We start from the raw sequence: 21,078 nt of genomic DNA on the forward strand, positions 1-21,078 counted from the left end.
TAAGTATGAAAAAACAGTCTTTTTTTTCTGAAAAACCAAAATGCCTAAAATAATATGAAAAAAAAACTCAAAGAATCCAAAAATATATTTTTTCAAAATGAACGAATTCCACGTTAAAAAATTATATTTTTCACAGTTTTTTGTAGAAATATCAAACATTTTTTGGCATAAAAGAATTTACTCAAATAATGTTATTTTCCAAATCCCCCCCCCCCCAAAAAGGCGAAAAGTTTTTAGTCAAATGAAAAATAAAATATAACTCAATTGTACATGAGGAAATAGAGTTTCAAAATACAGTTTTGATATCAAAATGTTGTTTTTTTAATGTAGGTAGATAAGAGAAAAGCAAAACATAAAAAAAATGATAACTACGACAATAAATGTTCAAAAAACTAAAAATTAAGTTTTATAAACGACAAAAAAATGTCAGGATGGCAAAATTCACCCTCAAAAGATTATACGAGTATACTTTTGACTCGAAAAAAAGTGATTTTGCTTCACGCTCACAGAGATTCGAGTTTTAGTTCATGTGGGTCTTGCGAAGTACTTTTTTTGTTCGAGTGTACTTTAACTTCCAAAAAATCGAATCAATTAGTTGGAATTTTTTAAAAATTGGCTACATAGCTGTTAATTTTAGTCAAATTTGCGACCTCATAATTTATATAAGCAATCGACGTCGTTAGTCAAGTAAAAAAATGTAATTGGATAAAAAAGTCGACTTATTATCTGTTTCCAATTTCCATAGTAAATTTTTTATCATTTTTGATATCTTTTAACTTGGAGGGTTTCATACGAATGGGAAGCAACATCATTTGAAGGATCAAGGGGGGGGGGGGGTCTTGAAAGTGTGGTTATCTAAAACTGAAAGTACGTCTACTCTGCCAAGAAATGAAACATTTTCAATAAATTTGTACAGATATAAATAATTTCTTATTTTTTTTGTTGATTTTTTCGACTTTGAATCGCTTTATAAAGGTGCTTATTTACAAAGATTCTGCCCATAACTGAAAAATTTTCAAAAAATTCCTGTAGACATAAATATTTGTATATTTTTTTATTTTTCTCAATTTTTTGGGGAGCTTTATACAACAGAGCCAACATTATTTGGGGGGGGGGGGGGGGTGTACAACGAAGGTTTTTTTCTTAAATAATGTGGAAATCTGATATTTTCGAAAAATTGTCTCTAATTTGGAATTATTCTCATTTTTTTTGGTGATTTTTTTCAACTTTGTGAGGCATTCTTAAGGGCTCAATATGGTTTGAAGAACCAGGAAAAGTTTCTTTCTTGAAAAGAGGATTATTTAGAAAAATTCCAAGTCAAAAAAAATGTTTATGAATTGAATTTTTTTCATTCAAAAATAATAAATTAAAGAGGCTACTGGCACCACTTCTTTTTGGATAGAAGAAAAATGAAAAATAGGGAAACGTTCTCAATCGAGATTACAACTTTGAGGGGAGGGGTGGGAAGTGGAAGATTCTAAATTTGCAAAATAAGGTATACCTGAATGCATATCATTCCCTCAATTAAAAGTAATCTAAAAAACATAATTTGTAAAATTTGAAAAATAGGTTCAACATTTAAAAAATAAAAATTAATAAACAAAATTAATAAAGAAAGGGCTTCGTAGCGATTTAGATAAAGCCTTTTTTAAACACCATATCCAAAAGTGAAAAATATTCGAGCATTTGTTTCTTTTCGGTAAGATTAAATGTTTTTACCTATTTACTTACATACGTACTAAAGTACGCCCTCAAAGTGAAAATAAATTTTTGCTTTCAGTGCTCTTCTGGTTATAAATCAATAAACTTCGTCTAATTGATAACAACTACGTACTAAAACTTACCATATTTCTTCGTCCAGTAATCACGATTTTAAACATCTTCATCTTTCCTAAATACATCAAATTTTCCTGAAACACACAAAAAAAAATAATCACTATCGCTTGGTTTTTAATCAAAAAAACGTTCGCAATATTTACCAACATTATCTATATACGTAAAAAGACGGAAAAAAGAAAAATAATCTTTTTTCAAATTGCGTATTTATTCGATGCTCTCAAAAGAGGTGGAAATTAACCTTCCCAATGCTCACACTTCTTGCATTTCATTTCTTCGCCATCTCGTTACACAAACGTAATATTTTTTATTCGTCGTAAAGCGAAATGAGAAAAAAAAATCCGCACCATAAAAAGTTTAGCTTTCAAGCTTGAAACGAAAACATTTTCCATAAAGTGTATCTATTCAGGTTCAGTTTGCGGCTAATTGTTACAGCCAAGTTCATAAATTCGGTCGTTATAAAATAATATGTTCATTACTCCGGGTACTGGATGGTTAAAGTAAGTAGTGCACCTCCCTACCTCGTCTTGTGCGCTGTAAAGAGGTACGTAGTAGTAAACTCGGCGTATTTCGACGCCGTACTAGGTACGCTCTACGAGATATTAAAAGGTGAAAAATGTAATTACTAAAGAGCTAAGACTAAATAAGAATAATGTTTATTGCTGCGATAAACTGAGGTTTTACCTCTTGTAAAGAAACATAACCAAATGCTCGGACGAAAAAGACATCGGATGGTGAAATTTACCAAACCTAGTATATCCTTTTGTTTCAAAGCACCCGGTTCTTTTCGTACATATGATGCTCGTAAAAGCTTCGCACATTTATAAAGTCAACGAAGGAAAAAAAAAGGCAATAGACTGGCATCCATCGAGGTTAGCTCATCTCGTAGAGGATCTTCTCTCAGCTAATCTGCTTTCTTTTGTACGAGTACTCGTATACGCCTCACATTGGGGGTTGTCTGGTTGCCTTTGCAGCCGGATTCCGCGTTCTTTAACGCGAAAATTACATCTTATAAAAAGGATTTCTCGTAGCCTTACGCCCGCAGTACTTATTTTAACTCATGTCTACTCATTTTAAGGCTTTTACAGGTCCCCTGTTATACGGGATTAAGCCCTTATTACTTTTTTTTTCGCGCTCTACCACAAGGGAAAGATTACGCCCGAGACGAAATCGGCGCGGCGTCGAAAAATTTCCTTCTATTTTTGTGATTTGTTTTGGTCCCTTTTTTAATTTCTTTTTTTCCCGCTCGTTCGCCTTATTTTTTCCATCCTGTATAAATACGTGTTACTCGCCGTTAAAGTTTTATAGGTACGAATTTATTAATTTATTACGTCATCGGAGCGTATAATGTCGCCAAACTGAGACAGTGGGCTGTAAAATTTCTTTCCAAAAATGGTGTTCTTTTTTCCGCCATTGCCTTTATAACTGCAACGAAACTATAGTAATTCGCCGCAAGAGTAGGAATTCTTTTCTGACTTTTCACACCTCTTGCTGCAGCCATCGCGAAAAATTATGTCATTTTACCGAACATTCAAATGGTTATTTGATCGGATAATTTATGTTATGTGAATGGGAAATATTTCCGTACGAACGAACTCGAGGATCAGTCCTCCTTCTTCTCGCCTCTTTCTTACAAAGCTCAACATTTTCCTTAATTACTCGTTGTAACTTAAGTTATCTCGTTTGCAGGGGTCGGTACTCTTCACGCTCCTCGCTGTACGTTTTTCTTAATTGCTCTTTTGACAAGTTTCTCGTAAACGTACTTAAATCTTAATTACCTTCGATATAGCTCAGCAACTTTAGCACTGAATGGTGCAAAAAGAGCTGGCAAGCTGAATTTTGGTATAGAGGTCCATTTTGATGTCCTAAACAGAAATCTGCGGCGTCTGGTCTCGTCCCTGGTGTGTATCCCCTTCCATTGGGATTTTAGCTCCTCTTCTTCCTCCTTCAAATTGGCTTTTTGCCCTTCACGTTGAAAAATACAGATGTTTAGCAAAAAATATGTCATTAAGTAAATTATTCTAAACCAAATTCCGCGTCGAATGGGCTATTAGTGAAGTTATTTAACCTCAGGGGGGTGGATAGATGATATGGTAGATGAAAAAATTTGAAAAATGTTCATCGTACATTTCTACAGGTATTTTTACTTTTCATTTTTTCAACTTTAAAAGTTCAATACAAGTACGAGTAGATATAAGCAATAATTATACCTACTATCATCATTTTTTTTTTAGAGACTGATACCTACTTAAAGGTTTTTTCAAATTGGGTAATTTTTAAAAAAAATCTGCGCGGAGTTGAATTTTTTGAAAAATTTGTTTCATTTCATTTTTTTATGTTTTTCAACTTATGGAGCCTTATACAGGAGTACCAACTTTACTTCAACGACCAACGAGGGTATTTCTTTTTAAAAAAATTTATTTGAAAGAATTCTGTCGCAGAAATTGAGCACTTTAAACAATTTTATGGATTTTTTCAAACTTTGGATCCTTTAGGCACGATTTTTTTGACCTTGGAGAAAAATCATAAATTAGGAAACCATTTCCTCATAAAATCCACCGACATAGATGAAACCGAAGGGTCAAATCCTGAAAGAATTGATTGCCTTCATTTGTGAAGGAAGAGGTTTTAAAGGAGTTGGATCAAAAAAATTGAGGCAATATTCGAGCTCAGCACTATCGAATCACTGACCATCGATATTCCACCCTACTTTAGGTATCAAATTATTTGGAATTTTTATCAAAATTTGAAATCTCCTATCTCTCCCTTTCCACCGGATTTTTTTTTTTTGAAAACAGGAGAATAAAAAAATCTCGATGTAATTTTTTTCAAACTTTGAAACGAAAGCTTACAATTTTTGATTTTATTATGAAAAACTGAACTTTCCCTAGAGTGTGAAGTTCAATTGTGAAGATTTTCAAATTTCAATTCAATAACGATTTTCAATCTCTTATTCATTCTTTCTAAAATTTACAGACATTTGTGCCACGTTCAGACATTCTTGAGATAGCGAGCTTTGAAGTTTGGCAACTCTGCAAGAAAATGCATACTTCAAAATCACAAACACTTTCATCCTCTCTCTCTCAAAGATTAGGACTGAAATGATAATATTTTACCATGAAGTGAAATAAAAAAATCCAGCTGGAAAATTGGCTTTACTGTGTTCCAAAAGTTTCAGAAACGATTTCTTTCCATGTTTTGACGAATTTATTGTGAAATTCTTGGAAGTTAATATTTTCAAATCACGTAGGTAGGTAAGTATTTACTCAAAAGTACCACATTTTGTAATTGGGCCATTCCACGTTAATTCGACCAAGAAGTGGTAAGGGGGTCGGTGATTTTTTTTTTGAAATTTTTCCTGTGGAAAGACCTTTCTTAGGGATGACCAATGGCGCAAATCGCAGCCCTCTGGCTCTTTTTCAAAGGCTGCTAGGAGATGTCAAAGTTTTCAGAGAACTTGAAATATCATCAATTTCAGCAGTAGATTATTTGATAACCGCGATACCTACCAACATGAAACTTTTTCCAATAGTTCAGAGGTTTGAAAGGCTTTTTGGTGATACCATAAAAATCAATGTTGCCCCTTTTTTTGTACGAAAAATTAGCTCAAAAAGTTTCAAAACGATGTTTTCATATCGTTCCGACTCTCAAAAATTCTGAAAAAAATATATTATGGACAACTTTTTACGCTGAACAACATATTAAAAAATTGGGATGGTACTATGTCACAAAGTCGATTTAAAAAAATTCGAAGTTTGTGAAAAAATGCGATTTTTTGATTTAAAATAAGAAAAAAAGTTTTGATTGATGAAGTTGACCCATTTGATCCCTATTTTTACGCATCTATTGAAAAAGTTGAAAACCCCCCTTTTACTCAATGAAATGAACTCATCACAAAAAAATCAAAATTCGAAAAAATTCAATTTTCAAATCCAAACATCAAAAAAAGTTAAAATTTATTCAGTTGCCCTATTTTGACGTCTTTTCCGAAGTCTTTCATGAAAAATTTGATCGACATTACACACATAGCAAAAAAATCAAGATTCGTTCATTTTTTTCAATTCACTCAGAATTTTGATTTTTTGTGATGAGTTAATTTCATCGAGTGAAAGGGGTTTTTCAACTTTTTCAACGGGCACGTAAAAAAAGGGGTCGAATGGGTCTCACCAATCAAAACTTTTTTTCATGTTTTAAAATAATCCTCCGAATTTTTTTTCGCAATCCACCTTAAAATGAACATACTTGAGAATTACGAACACTTTTCTCTTGCAACCCCCTCTCACCAACCCCGCCCCTGGAAAACAACAGACAAGAGCAATGTTTAAGGTAGGTAGGCATTTTCATCGGAGCAAAAACTTTGAATTTTCATTTTTGATTTGAGTAGCGAGTATGATACACAGAGATCAGTATTCACTTAAGGGACTCATACAGGCATAATTTTGGGTACCAGATACTAAACATTCAAGTTATACCCCTCTTTTTAATGTCCTGATCAGATCTATCCGTTGTACCCTAGAGATTACAGCACATAACATAGGTGGTTACTCGCGTACCAATAAGCAAACCTCTCCATTTCCACATAACGAAAAATGGCATCAATCAACTCATAACCGCACATTTCGAGATGGCCCCGGATAAAAGCTATCGAAATACCAAAAGTCGTAAAAAAAAACCGCCAACACTATTAAACTGCTAAAAAAAATCCCTAATTCGCGCCTCGCTCGCCTCATCGTCGTCCTAAACACACTACAATAATAAACCGATGCGATAACGAGAGCGGCTCCGCGGACGCGGACGCGGTCGGTGTAGATCATATTAAATGTAAATATAATGTTAAGCTTTCAAATACCATAAAACTTCATTAACCTAAAATGTTGGGGTAGATAGCGTTTATAATGATGTAAATTTCGAAGGCGGCAGCATCCGAGCAGACGAAACGGGAACAAAGGGACTTTTAAGTTGCTAAACGCAGAAATGAAAAACCGACCATTGAAAGCAGCCTCGGATAATTTTGACAGTTTTCGACGGGGGGAATTTTACTTTAATAGATGAAATCATTGCCTCGTTATTTTTTACTTCATTTAGGGTTGAAAACACCACTTTCTACTTCGTTACTTTTTCCTCTTAATATCGCGTATATTTCGCTATATTATAATAAGCCTCGCGGTATAGTATGAACTTATATACTTGTAGGTACTGTGCTAAAGTGTATGCACCTATTATACAATGTATTGTATCATATAACCTCGTTCTATCGTTGCCTACGCCTACCTACTATTTTTTTTTATTTAGGTAAGTATACAATTGTATATTTTTTTACTGAGCAATTTCCAGTACTCGTATGAAGTGATAGATGTTTTCCTAGTTGGTGAGAGATGGGCACGTAGTTGTGAAGTAGGTACCTACTACGCAAAATTGAAATACATATTTTTAAACCAATTTTCAAAATTGGTTTAAAAATATGAATTATCCAAAATTGAATTTTGGATAATTTTGATTATATGTACCTACAATCTACATATACCATAAAAAAATTTAAAGAATGCTTTCAATTACCAATTCCAATGATCATTTCATTCATTTGATGAACTTTTAGAGGGAATTTTTTTTAAAAAGTAATAATAGGGTGATATGTAAGGTTTTGAAAAAATTCTATCAATAGGTATTCAACCAAAAAACAAACTCGGAAATGGGGAAAACAATATTATGTATTACCATCTTGAACCCTCGTTTGTCAATAATAATCGATTATTAAGTGTATTTTGTTGTTGGTTGTTAAACCCTCTCAAGTAAAGCCTAACCATCACCCCAAGTAGATACTATATTAATTCAATATGTAAAATGCTTAGATTATTAGATTAAGTACACCTCGATCCACGAATTTGATTCTATAAGTCGCTCAAACTCATTCTTCATTCATGATGTCGTCATGTAAATAAATATCCAGTCGTGAAATTAAGATGAAATAAAATCTTGTACCATTGAAGTCACCTGTGAAATTGCATAAGTAAGTCAACAAGTGGCTGAAACGCTCATGTGTCAACCGATTAAAATTGGTTGAGACTACTCCCAAGCCAATTCGGAGCCCCAACATCGTATTTGGCATTTATCTATCATATTGGAATCGTCTCAAAAAATCTTTGTTGGAAGTTGAACCACATGCTAAAAACAAAATAATAACTGCTGATATTATTTCGGATTTTTTCAAACATCTTACTCAAATTTAATTTCATCAACTTTGAATATGATTTTCTAAGCAATTGTTACCAACTTAATCCCAATTTTACTAAAATTTCAATATTTATTTATTTATTTTTTTTTAATTTTCAGTTATTTCAATGTCTATTTTAGTTTTACAGTTTTTATGAATCTCAAGCAATTTTTTCACAAAAGTTTATCCCACATTGATAGCATTTGGTCAATTTTATTGGTACCTACTAATATTTAATAATCAATGAGAATTTCACGTTTTGCTTTTTACTACATAAATTCTGCAAAATTCTAACAAATTACTTTTGGTAAATTTTGACACACTTTGTTAAATCTGAATAAATTTTAATGTTTTGCAAGGTTTGCTTAATTTTGACAAATTTTGCAGAATATCTACTTAATTCAGCCAAACTCTAACAAATGATAAAATTTTGCTAAATTTTGATAGATTTGAATAAATTTTAATGTTTGGTAAGGTTAACTTAATTTTGACTAATGCAAAATCCTGCTAAATTCAAACAAATTCTAAAAAAATTGTGAGGTAGCATCATGCAAATACATGTTATTATGATCGTGACTGTATAATTCTCCTCCCTGGTCTAAGGTAAACCCGGGTAAGATGGCCATGTTTTGCCAAAACCGCTCTGGAGTCAACAGAAATTGTCCGATTCTACTTTTTTTTTTTAAAAAATAAACCTAAGTTATCCCTCTACAACTTCCCTTAATTGAAAAGTGGTTTGGTGAACTTATTCATATAAAAAAAAAGAAATTCGAAAAGTTGATTTTTGGGCTCTCAAAAAAGTACGCGGGAAAGATGGCCAACCCACCCAGGGTAAGATGGCCATCCCATAAAAGTGATTAAAAATGCAAATAAATTAACAAAATCAAGTTTCGGGGGTTTTTATTACCTATATTATTTAAATTTAATAACTTGAGAAACTTGCATTTTGTTAATTTATTTGCAATTTTTAATCATTTTTACAGCGAGGTGGAAATTTTACCCCAAATGGGGTACAGATTCCAACTATTTATCATAATCTATCTTATTTTTATAGGATTTTCTTTTTTATAGCTGTAAAATAACACAGAGACATGTATTACGATCACAGAGACATGTACTAGATCTATTAATTTATTTTCAGCGTGAATTTAACACGTAAAGCATATGGCCATCTTTCCCAAATGACATGGTCACGTATTTTTGATTCTGGTGACTCTGTGAAGTCTTGAAATGACTAAAACTTTATATGAAAATGAAGCTGAGAGTTCTAGGTTTCGAATGATATATGAAATATTTACTTATCACTTCGTTAAATACGTTTTGGCAACGATAATAAAAATCCGAAATTCTTCTTTTGGCAAAAAAATTAGCCTTAAAATGTTATTAACACTTCTCACACAGACACAAATGAAGTACTGAAAATTTTTTTTATGTCTGGTATGTTCTTTTGTTATGAGGAATAAAATATATTTTTTGCAGCGCGATCCGCCGTCCCATATTCGAGTAATGGCCCCCTGGCCATCTTACCCCGTTGGCCATGTGTTAACTCCCATTTAAGCCAAACCCAGGAGTGACAATAACAGTTTGAGGCTTCATGCACCAAACTGGAAATATCTCTCGTCACTGCATAAGTAGCTGGGGTGAAGAAATACATAGGAGAATTTGGTCTGTTATGCTCGTGTATGTCCTTGCACTATAGGTGACCAAAGATGGTAATCTCAGGTACCTGATCAATACTTCAGCGCTTTGTGTGTGTCATGTTGTGATATGTGATTCTATTGAATTGTTGCAATATATGTTTTTTACATCAAGCACTTAAATTGTTAAGGATATATGTTACTATTTCAAGAGGTCTCGATCCCGAGAACACAGATTCCTTCTCATCACTGTTGTGGTATGTGTATAATATTTTCTTATTATCATAAGGTACAGTTAGTTATACTTCATCTTACTCATCTATGTGTTGTTTTAAGGTGTATATTTGTTACCCCAAATATACAAGTGTAGTTATAGTATGTAGTTCCGAGTTCTTATTTCGTTGCAAGCTCCTACAATTGAATAGACACTCTATTTGTATCAGTTGTGAATATTGTCGAGCCTATACTTCTTGTAGTTTGAATAGGTGAGACTACATTTAATGTAGGGTTGAATCAGGGAGAATCCCATAAGCTATCCTGGAAAACTATACGGGATGATACGTCTATTCTTTGTGAATATATTCTGACCTTAACCATCCCTCAGATTAATCGTCATAATCATTACCAATGTCAAATTTTACCAAATTTTGACAATTTGTGATAAGTTTGGCTAAATTTTCACAAATTTTCTAAATTGTGACAAATTACAAGTATAAAGGCCCAGATTTTGACAAACCATAAAGTGCTAAATTTTGACATATTTTGCTGAGATTTGTTAAACTTTGTTACATTTTGACAAATGTGATCTGTCACGAGAAAACCAGGTTAGTGTCCATAACGTAAGTTTTACAGGACGGGCATTTGAAGTTTTGAATCTATGTGTTCGGCGATCTATGATTCGTAGGTCCGTGAAACTTGGACCACTTTTGGCCACAAGGGGTGCCAACATAACCTGACATTTTTTTTCAAAATCAGGGTTGCCAAAGGCCCATAATCAACATTTCCCTAAATCAATTGTTTCTTTTTTTTAAAATTTCACGCCAAAAATTTGAATGAATTATTAATATAAAATAAAGTTATTTATTGAGTTTTTCAATTTTTTCAAAAATTTTATTCAAGGTGAAAAGAGTTGATTTTTCCAGCTTAAGCCTCATTCAAATTTCAGTAAAATGGCACTAATAATCCTCCAAATGTGGGCCGATTTCCCCAAAAATTCGCATATTGACTCCCCAGAACATACTTTTCAAGAAAATTACAAAAAAAATATTTTCAGACTTTTTTTTGTAGTTGCTCTATTTTTTTAACCTTGAATTTAGGGTCAAAAGAATCGTTCGCGAACGTTTTAGCCACCACAGGCGGATTCTGCACACTGAGTACTACCAATATCCATGAAAAAAAACGAATCAATTTTTTTGACACTAACCTGGTTTTCTCGTGACAGATCACAACTGATAAAACACAAGTTAAATTATAAATTGCATTATTCGATCCTTTTTTTACGAATCATTTATTATGTAATTCTTGGAAATCGATCGAATCTCGTTTGTGGGGCATATTGGGCAATGATTCGTGACCCATGATTCGAATTGTCTTTTTTATGATTTTAAATGCAACCCCAGTTAGAACCTCCAGATCTGCCCGAAAATGATTGCAATAATGATGAGAGAGCTAATTTTTCGCAACAAAGAAATTTTTCAAAAAAATAGGAAATTTAGGGTTTTAAATAGGTACAAATAGAAAAATATTGAGAAAAAATAATTACGAACTCAGTTTATTACTCTTTCAATTTCACAGATTCATCTAACGTCTACTTGACTGTATTCAAATCTCGCGGCAGAACATTCACTAATCTGACATCCTGCAAGTAGGAGTACTAATTGATCCAAGTTACTACACAGGAGAAACGAAGGAACGATGCGATTTGACGCCGGTTAATCCACGTATAGAACAGTGTTAAGACCACGTCAAGTGGAAACACAGCTAGACCGGCGAAGATGACACCTTGTAAATTGGAGAAGGTGTTTATAAACCAGAAAAGAATCAAATTTCATTTAGTTTCAAAATACACACCAATACACGAGTACCTGGTGCAGCAACAGGGAGATCCTCGTCAACATCACGCTTTTTTTTACCTTTAAACGAATCTGTAACTGGTGACTAAGTCAGTATACAGAAGTGAAGGCGGATCGAGCTACATAGATAAAGGAAGGGAAACGTATTCTGAGGATAAAAAAAAGGTAGCAGGCTAATTACCGGAGCACACGTAATTTGGGAACCAGCTCGAGCGCATCACATCAGATCTTTACGCTAAAAATGGAACGACGACGAAAGAAGAAGGAGGAAGATGGAAGAAAGAAAAGAGACATACGTACAATCGACATCTCTGGTGTTGGCGGTTTTTCCGGCAGCTTTTGGTTGTTGAAAATTGAAGCAGACAAGACTCGAGTTAGTCTATGTATGGGTGGCATTGTTATAGTACAAAAAGCAGGTTTGTTATTCCAGCGGTGTGTTACTACGTATTTTTTTTCTCATTGAACTGTTCCATTTTTCCCGACGATTTTGTAATGTGTTAATGCGAAGGTAGCGTGTGTATTTAAAATGCTCGCCTCGTTCAGGTATTGTTCGCCGTGAATTGTACCCGGACCAAAGGTTAAAAGACATTTTTAAGATTAAAATATCATCGTCGCTGTCGTCCTCCTACTGCTATTCCTCATCCTCGTCGTGTACACGCGTACCTATCTACGACGTATTATAGACATGTACGAGTACGGTATAAATAAACCTCTAGCAGAGTAGTGTGGCTGAAAAAACATCAGAATGAGAAAGTTCACGAAAAGCGCTTTATCTTTATAAACTCGGCGATATTTATAACGGCTTTGTTTTTATGTTTGTTGGGTGACATAACCTACATCGGTGTTTGATTCCGGAGAGCCATTAGTAAATTGCGTGTAGAGGATTGCATTTTCTTTACTTGTTTTTTTTGTCTGTTTGTCTTTTTTTTACACTCGCTCACTTCCTCTATTCTACTATGGATGGCCTTTCGTTGGCGTATTGTTTGGCGATGCGATGTGCTTTCACGTAATACTGAAAATGTATGTGTATTTGTCGGATTACATTTTTAATAGCGTAACGATACCTACCTGATGTTGAGAGAGTGTTTCTTTGGGTAAGTATAAAATGGTGTGCTCGTGTACACTGAATGTGTTAGCGATACCACGCGCGAATAAAAGACCTTTTCGCAGCTACATACCATTTTGTTATTTTCGACTTGGGTCGTTGTTACTGCTCGTGTATAATCTTCCCTTCATATTCGAAAATGTAGTTTTCTTTGCAATTGCCCTTTTGTAATCATTTCAACGTGTAGGTGAATGAAACCACTTGGAGGATTGCAGAAAAATACGTAGGTATGAAAGTCAAAGCGATATGAAGCTATTCGTCGGGGTATCGCCATTTAGATAATTATAAACTCCAGTACGTTTTATTATCTTGGTAGTATTTGCGTTTTAACCTTACTCTTCCCATCTCTTCGTTCACAATAAGGTGAAAGTGTTCATCGCTCGATGAATTTTTGACCACAAATAATCAATTATTTTCTTTTAGCAAGAAGGATATTTTCTATTTTTTTTTCAAATGGAAATCGACAAGGGCAGGTTAACTTGAATGCAATTTTGAAAATTTGTCGTAAAATAAACCAAGAGAGTAAGTAAATTTTATGAAGGGGAGAGCCAGGCTTGCGAAAATGACGTGTGGCACGTTGTTTATATTATGAAGTTTCCAAGAATGATGAATTCGGATAACTGCTCATTTTTTTAGGAGTGCGACCATTACAATTCTTCTTCAACCTCCTCCCATCTGTACTGAACATGAAAAAAAAGCTTATAAAAGTGTGGTGTGACATGCAGATTCTCCAGCGTTGAAATATTGAAGATCTTGAGAGACACAAAGAAGTCAAATCCGATTAATGAAAACAGATCTTCGCCAGATAGATTTCGCTGGCCCAACCAGTATCATGAGGGGGGGGGGAGGCTCTTGAAGGGGATCATCGTCAGAGCAACTTAGAGCACCCAATCCGGACGTTGGAGCACCTTCTCCCCCTTGAAAAAACTTTGGTATGGCTGGAGTAATAATGCCCTACTTATGCAGCCAAAATCAGAAAAAAATTTGTGAAAAAATAAAGCATCGATAGAGCTGTTCAGAGCACTTAGTCCTGAAGTTATGAAGCACTTCCTCTCCCCCTCTCCACACTTTTAAAAAATCTTCCGATAGGGCTGGTGAAATGGTGGCTCAGCAATGTAGCCAGGATCTGTGAAAATTATGTTAAAGGATCTAACATCGACAGAGCTGTTTTGAGTACTCAGTCCCAACGTCAGAGCACTTTCCTCCCCCCTCCCACCCTAGAATAATTCATTTAGTATTCAGCTTCTGAAGGACGTCTGCGTGTGTCCGCCTGTCTGGCCATTCAAAGTTATACCTTGCCCGTCAGGTCTCTCAATATCGTTAGCTCGTTTGATAGACCTCTATAATATAAGGTCTTTTTTTTTTTTTTTCGTTAATCAATTAGTAATTTTATCAATCAATAATACAATTATAGGTACATAATTATTTATTAATTCATTTTTTTAAATGAAAATAATTGAAATAAAATTAATAATTTATTTCATTAATTATTTTATGTAAAACAAATTCATTTCCATTCATTATTGAATTATTAATTTTAGAAAAAAAAAATTGATTAAATAAACTTATTTTTAATTAATTTTATCAATAAAATTCCTGCTGTCCCTTTGTTTTCTCAAGTTCATTTAACCACCTGTCTGGCCTCTCAAGGTTGTCTGTAAAGGTCGTTGACCCCTCTGCCTGGCTTCTCAAGAATACCTATCTGTCTGTCTGTGTCTAGCATCTCGGGGTTAATGACCCGAGTTTTTGAATTCTCAAGGTCACTGACCTACCTGTCCAGTTTCCCAAGGTGGTATATCTGGATTTTTAAGGTCACTGACCTTCCTGTCCAACTTCCCACTATTTCTGCCCGCCTGTTTGGCTTTTCAACGTTGTCTGCCTGCTGGTCTATGTCCTCTTCAGGTCGTTTAACCGTGTGACTGCAGGCTTTCCAAGGACGTATGATTACCTGTCTAGCTTCTCAAGGTAATGGACCCGTCTGTATAGTTTCCCATAGTCGTCTGTCTTCCTGATTAGTTTCTTAGGGCTATTAACCTGTCAGTATGACTTTCAGAAGTCATCTGTCTGCTTATCTGGCCTCTTAAGGTCACTGACCCGTCTGTCTGACTTCCCAAGTTTGCATGCCTGTGTCTGTGTGTCCGTCCACCTGTGTGGGCACTCTAAAGGTCACTGATCTACCTGTCCACCCTCCGAAGGTTGTCTGTCTGCCTGTCTGGTCTCTCAAGATCACTAAACTGCATGTCTATAGCTTCTCATGGTTGTTTGTCCACCAGCCGTACGCGTACCTGTGTCTATCAAGGCCAATGACCCGTCTGTCAGGCCTCTCAAGGTCGTCGGTCTGCCTGCCGGACCTCTGTCAAGTTTTGAAACATTTATTTCATTCATTCGCTATTCCACTTAATGAAATTATTGCATTACATCGAATGGCACATTTTTGAAAACGCTGATGTCAACTTCATCCGCCATTTGCTCCTTTGACCAGAAGTAATCCCACTAGAGTGGAGAGGAGGAGGGTGGGTCCAAATTCAAAAATTTTAGAAAATTTGTATTATACCTACGTTATTGATAAAGCTGAATTCAATTTCAGAAACCGGACACCAAGAATAACCGCACTAAGGAGGTGAAGAAGAGAAAGTACAAATTTTGAAATTTTTCAAAAATTAAATACTTATAAGTATGGGTATCGAATTATATAAAATCAAATTATTCTCAAAAATGAATTGTGCTCCTTAAAAATCATAGATTTCGATACCGAGGCGTATTGTATTTTTGAAAATTTCAATTTTGAACCTTCCTTTTGGAGCCCTCATTGAGGTCCAGAGTCAAATCATCTTCAAAAATAAATCTTGCTGGGCTCTAGAAAATCCAACTTTTGATATCTATCCAATTTGTATCTTTGAAAATTTTCAAATTTTGTGCTTCCCTTTTGGAGCTAATTTTTGAGTTTGTAGTCAAGTGGGTTTTCAAAAATCAATTCTGCACTTTCAAAAATTTCGACTTTGAAATCAATATTACATTTTTGAAAAATATCTTCAATTTGGAACCTCCCTTTGGAAGCCCATTTTGGGGTTTAAAATCAAATTAACCTCAAAATTCCACAAATTTTTCTTCTCCCCCTTCCTCTCCCACGCTGAAACACCTTTACTGCCAACACCGCGCCATCAATAGCAAAAAAGACTATATCACATAAACCAATTTAAATCCATCAGGCATCAACCAACTTTCCGAGATGAAACAACGAGCAAATCAAAAAAAATTAAAAACAAAGGGGAACGTTTATAATTTGAATAACCGCATTGTAAAGATCATTATTATTCCACAAAACACTCAAATAATTAAAAACCAATCGAGTTCACAGCACCACAATTACAGACTACAGTACAGCACGTGCTTCCAATTCGTACAATCAAATCAATATTTGTTAATTCGAATTTGGAAATCTCATTTGTAAAAAGTCATGAACGGAGGCAGTGATGTGGAAAACCATATAAGAAGGACAATTTGCCGGTCTGCTAAATACTGCTGTGAAACGCGCGAACGCGTTCGTATCATCATAATACCTAGACCTTTTGTCTATCTACTGCAATAAGTACGCTGCTGCGAGTGCAAAAACAAACCAGCAGTAAGCACATATAAATGAAGTTGTAAAAGCGTTCGGATTACGTTTTCATTGCAGTCAGTTCGGGGTAAGTACAAATGAGGAAGAATGACAGAGACGGAGTGATGAGGCAGATGAGATGATTAAAGAAACATAAATATTTTGCTTGGTGTATTTTTTATTTCATCGATAAGGGTTAATAAGTTAGTATAGCTTAAGTTGGACAGATGGTGAAGTACTTTATTCGCGATCGTATAACGCAACAGCAGGGGACTGCAATGTGGCTAACATACCCCATATATACTATATGTACACTCGTGCAGTACATAAAGACCCATTACATACACAACATCATCATTTTGTACCAAGAGTAGGCTATATAGTGTACGATATAGGCTACTATACATGTACTGATAGAGATGAGACTATACTATAACGCGCGCTAACAGGGAGTGATAATGATGAATAGAGAAGAGCATCATCGTAAAATGAAGAGATATATCGGCGCAGGAAAACGAGGAGGTTGCGGTGTTGGAGCTGGTGGTTGGGGTAACCATGACGATGCTGGGCTTCTATAACTAATGTTAACTCATCCATTTAATCCATCTATTAAACAGAAATCATTCTGTTTAACATTTTCGAGTGTGCGTCGTACTCCCCCCCCTCAATTCTTCCACCTCCGCACACAATAGCCATCCCCCTGTTAACCCCTTTGTTCTAAATGCTATCTACACTGATAGATTTTCAGCTTTATTACCGTGATTGCTGCTACCGAACAACTAAACGGGTCATTTTGTATAGCGAGAGGGCTATACTGATCAATGATATTTGGTGAAGGCGCCTCATCCTATTGTCTTCGTTTTTGATTATACAAAACTAATCCGATATGAAATATGTAAAATAATACGAGGTCGAAACCAAAAAAAAAAAGAAGATTTAGGCTAGCAATATTTATGCTACAAATTTCATCGAACTAATTACATCTTAAACTTTAAATGAAAGGTTGAAAATAGGTCAGGAGCGGGTGGTGGGTAGGACTGCAGCTTACGACGACACATCTGTAATAAAAAAAAAATACACGCATCTGAGTACCACCGTAATTCACACGCAAAGATACCCCTTTCACCACATTTCATTTAAATAGAAGCAATCTATCTCGAGACCTGGATTACCCGCGATCCCACTGCTGTTTAGGCTGGGTAATTTGCCCACCATGACAGCCAGTGTGGTTGTTGCATAGGGACACTGGACCCCGGCCCCCTGGACCAGCTACAGAGCTCCCTCGCCAGATACACGTTTGTATCATCAGGCTGTGTGCCGCATCGTCGCCTGGACCCCAGGCCCTGCATAGCGGACACACCACAACAACCCACGAGATATCTGAAGCGCAAAAGATCAAGCGAACACAATATTACGTTAAATAAAACGTAAGTACACGAGGTACTCCGTGAGCCAACTTAAACACCAAGTCAAACTCACCTAATAAAGTCTTCAGAGGGGGCAGCTACCACGAATCGTCGAGAGAACAGCGCACTGGTTAAGCAGACCACTTTCACAACAGGTACTGAGAAAGTTAGAATGCAAAACCAGTCGCGTCCTTAGCCAGCAGCCTCCCCTGTCCTCGCGGAGATGGACCACGGATGCTGCTAGCTCGCGATTGGGTAGCCAGCCACCCTGTACACACGATGAAGGGGAGAGAGGGTCCATGTCTTGACGACGTCACCATCTCTCTCACTCCAACTCGTGTAACGAAAAGAATACCCAAGCACACATGCAAAAAAAAACCAAAAAAAGACATCGTTGAAATATTTTACCTTTACACTCGGTAATCCTGACTCCACCCGTCCTCGGGTGCCTAATTAAGAGGATAATGGGGACTAGCCACACTTAATAAGTCAATCCGTCTTGGCAGGGGGTGGTTTCAGAGAGCCAGAACCAGAGCTCACCTTCTCTTTCGCAAAACAATCTTTCTCTACATGACCATAACGTTGGCAAAAATCACATAGTTTCTCAGGCACACGTGCATCGTCCTTGGGCTCACTGAGAGGTTGCCTAACCTCCCCATCACACTCGCGCGCATAATGCCCTATTTTACCACACCTGTGACACTCTATGCTCTTCTTCCTAGCTTCAAATGATGATCGAGAATGGCGAGGCTCGGAAGGAACGTCTTCAAAAGGAGAGTCATCAGAGAATGTAGAAGGAGCGGAGGGTTCCTCAATGCCACTGAGGTATTTCAGCAGCTCCAACGGCGTCCGATAGCGACCCTGCTTCGCACTATTTCGTGTAGTTTTATCAGGTATACCACCAATGAGAAAATCAACCTGATCCACTTCATCAGGTATTTTCGCAGCAACCAGAAGGATCATCTTGTCGTAGTAGTAATCGGCAAATTTCTCGTTGGATTTCTTCTTACGTGCCATCAATTCGACCATCCTTTGATAACGGCCTTTGTTGGATTGGAAGGCATCTGACAAAAGCTCCTTCCATTCCTCCCACGAACGAATAAAGGTCTCTTGGCCATCATACCACTTTTTGGCATACCCTTCCAACTTTGAGGTCGCCGCATTGATGGTCATAGCTGGTGTCCAAGAATAGACAACACTCAGCTCATCTACCTTTTCTAACCACTTCTCGATATCATGATCGGCGTTAGAAGGATTGAAAACAGGGACAGAAGAATAATTCGCGATAGGCTTAGGTTGAGAGGCGATGCTGGCGTGGAGAGCTTGATTCTCCTGCGCAATTTGATTTGATTCGGCAATTCGAGCCGTAAGTGCCATTTGAGTGGCCTGAGCCTCACTCAACTTGACAATCGCGTCAGCTATACGATCAATTACCACGCTACCACCAGAGCTGGCAGCATTGCTTTGGTCCGAGACAGGGGATAGAGGGCGGGAGGCGCGACATTTCCTAGTGTTGCGAGCGTTTGGCATGTTGAATGAGAGTGAGAGACAATAACTACAACGAGACAAAACGAGAGAGACACACATAAGCAACGTTTTCTATGCACACAATACAAACAACAAAAACAAGGAATGCAAGCAAGATGACATCGTGAAGCTGTAGTCCATTTTTATCCCACTTCTGATGTAAAATAATACGAGGTCGAAACCAAAAAAAAAAGAAGATTTAGGCTAGCAATATTTATGCTACAAATTTCATCGAACTAATTACATCTTAAACTTTAAATGAAAGGTTGAAAATAGGTCAGGAGCGGGTGGTGGGTAGGACTGCAGCTTACGACGACACATCTGTAATAAAAAAAAAATACACGCATCTGAGTACCACCGTAATTCACACGCAAAGATACCCCTTTCACCACATTTCATTTAAATAGAAGCAATCTATCTCGAGACCTGGATTACCCGCGATCCCACTGCTGTTTAGGCTGGGTAATTTGCCCACCATGACAGCCAGTGTGGTTGTTGCATAGGGACACTGGACCCCGGCCCCCTGGACCAGCTACAGAGCTCCCTCGCCAGATACACGTTTGTATCATCAGGCTGTGTGCCGCATCGTCGCCTGGACCCCAGGCCCTGCATAGCGGACACACCACAACAACCCACGAGATATCTGAAGCGCAAAAGATCAAGCGAACACAATATTACGTTAAATAAAACGTAAGTACACGAGGTACTCCGTGAGCCAACTTAAACACCAAGTCAAACTCACCTAATAAAGTCTTCAGAGGGGGCAGCTACCACGAATCGTCGAGAGAACAGCGCACTGGTTAAGCAGACCACTTTCACAACAGGTACTGAGAAAGTTAGAATGCAAAACCAGTCGCGTCCTTAGCCAGCAGCCTCCCCTGTCCTCGCGGAGATGGACCACGGATGCTGCTAGCTCGCGATTGGGTAGCCAGCCACCCTGTACACACGATGAAGGGGAGAGAGGGTCCATGTCTTGACGACGTCACCATCTCTCTCACTCCAACTCGTGTAACGAAAAGAATACCCAAGCACACATGCAAAAAAAAAACAAAAAAAGACATCGTTGAAATATTTTACCTTTACAAATAGAAATTTTATTTCGAAATGTACATAGGTGCGATGTCATTTTGTTAATTACACATCAGATAGCCTACCTGGCATATCTGATTGTGATCAAATTTTGAACTCTGCGAATCCACGAAAACATTTCGAGCTCATTGACACAAAACTGACAAAATGCATTTTTCACGTTGAAAAAATACTACAAAAGTGTGCAAATAACGAATGTGTAAGTTTGCTAAATGACATCGTTGTGGTAGTAAAGGTATATAGTGGTATCGTTCTATTAATTAAAAAAAAGGTAGAAGAAGAAGCAGCAGCGAGGAAAAAAGCAAAACATAAAGGATCTGGTTTGGAAATAAAAAGCAAAAAAAAAAAGAGCATAGATTCTTTTATGTGCATACCACAGAGGAGAGAAAAAAAATAAAGGCGAATAAAAGGAGCCGGAAAAAAAAGGTAATAATAACTGTCACACGTAATTCCGTTTTTTAGACTATTTTAAACTTTCATTTGAAAAAGCGAAGCATAAAATGTTTTTTACCTTAGGCTTTTTTTCCTTTTCAATTCGCCAAAGGTTAGCATACTACGTTTTAATTAGAACTTTTCTTTTAAGTTCCAATTTCAGTG

The 21,078-nt window shown here is 36.5% G+C and overlaps 1 protein-coding gene across 2 annotated transcripts; it reads right to left on the reverse strand.

Moving 5' to 3' along the window:
• Positions 1-14,294: 14,294 nt before the first annotated feature.
• On the reverse strand, positions 14,295-20,390 carry LOC135848043 (uncharacterized). Of its 2 annotated transcripts, none has more exons than XM_065367819.1 (3): positions 20,135-20,390; positions 18,274-19,420; positions 14,295-17,517 (listed from the first exon to the last, which is right to left on the reverse strand). In XM_065367819.1, exon 2 carries the CDS (start codon positions 19,393-19,395, stop codon positions 18,355-18,357), a length of 1,041 nt encoding a protein of 346 aa, XP_065223891.1. In that variant the 5' UTR covers positions 19,396-19,420; positions 20,135-20,390; the 3' UTR covers positions 14,295-17,517; positions 18,274-18,354. The 2 variants fall into 2 exon arrangements, with proteins under 2 accessions (XP_065223891.1, XP_065223890.1); XM_065367818.1 differs by having other exon boundaries at positions 18,274-19,713.
• Positions 20,391-21,078: the final 688 nt, after the last annotated feature.

This window comes from Planococcus citri, chromosome 5, assembly GCF_950023065.1.
Source record: "Planococcus citri chromosome 5, ihPlaCitr1.1, whole genome shotgun sequence".
Taxonomy (NCBI): Eukaryota; Metazoa; Arthropoda; class Insecta; order Hemiptera; family Pseudococcidae; genus Planococcus; species Planococcus citri.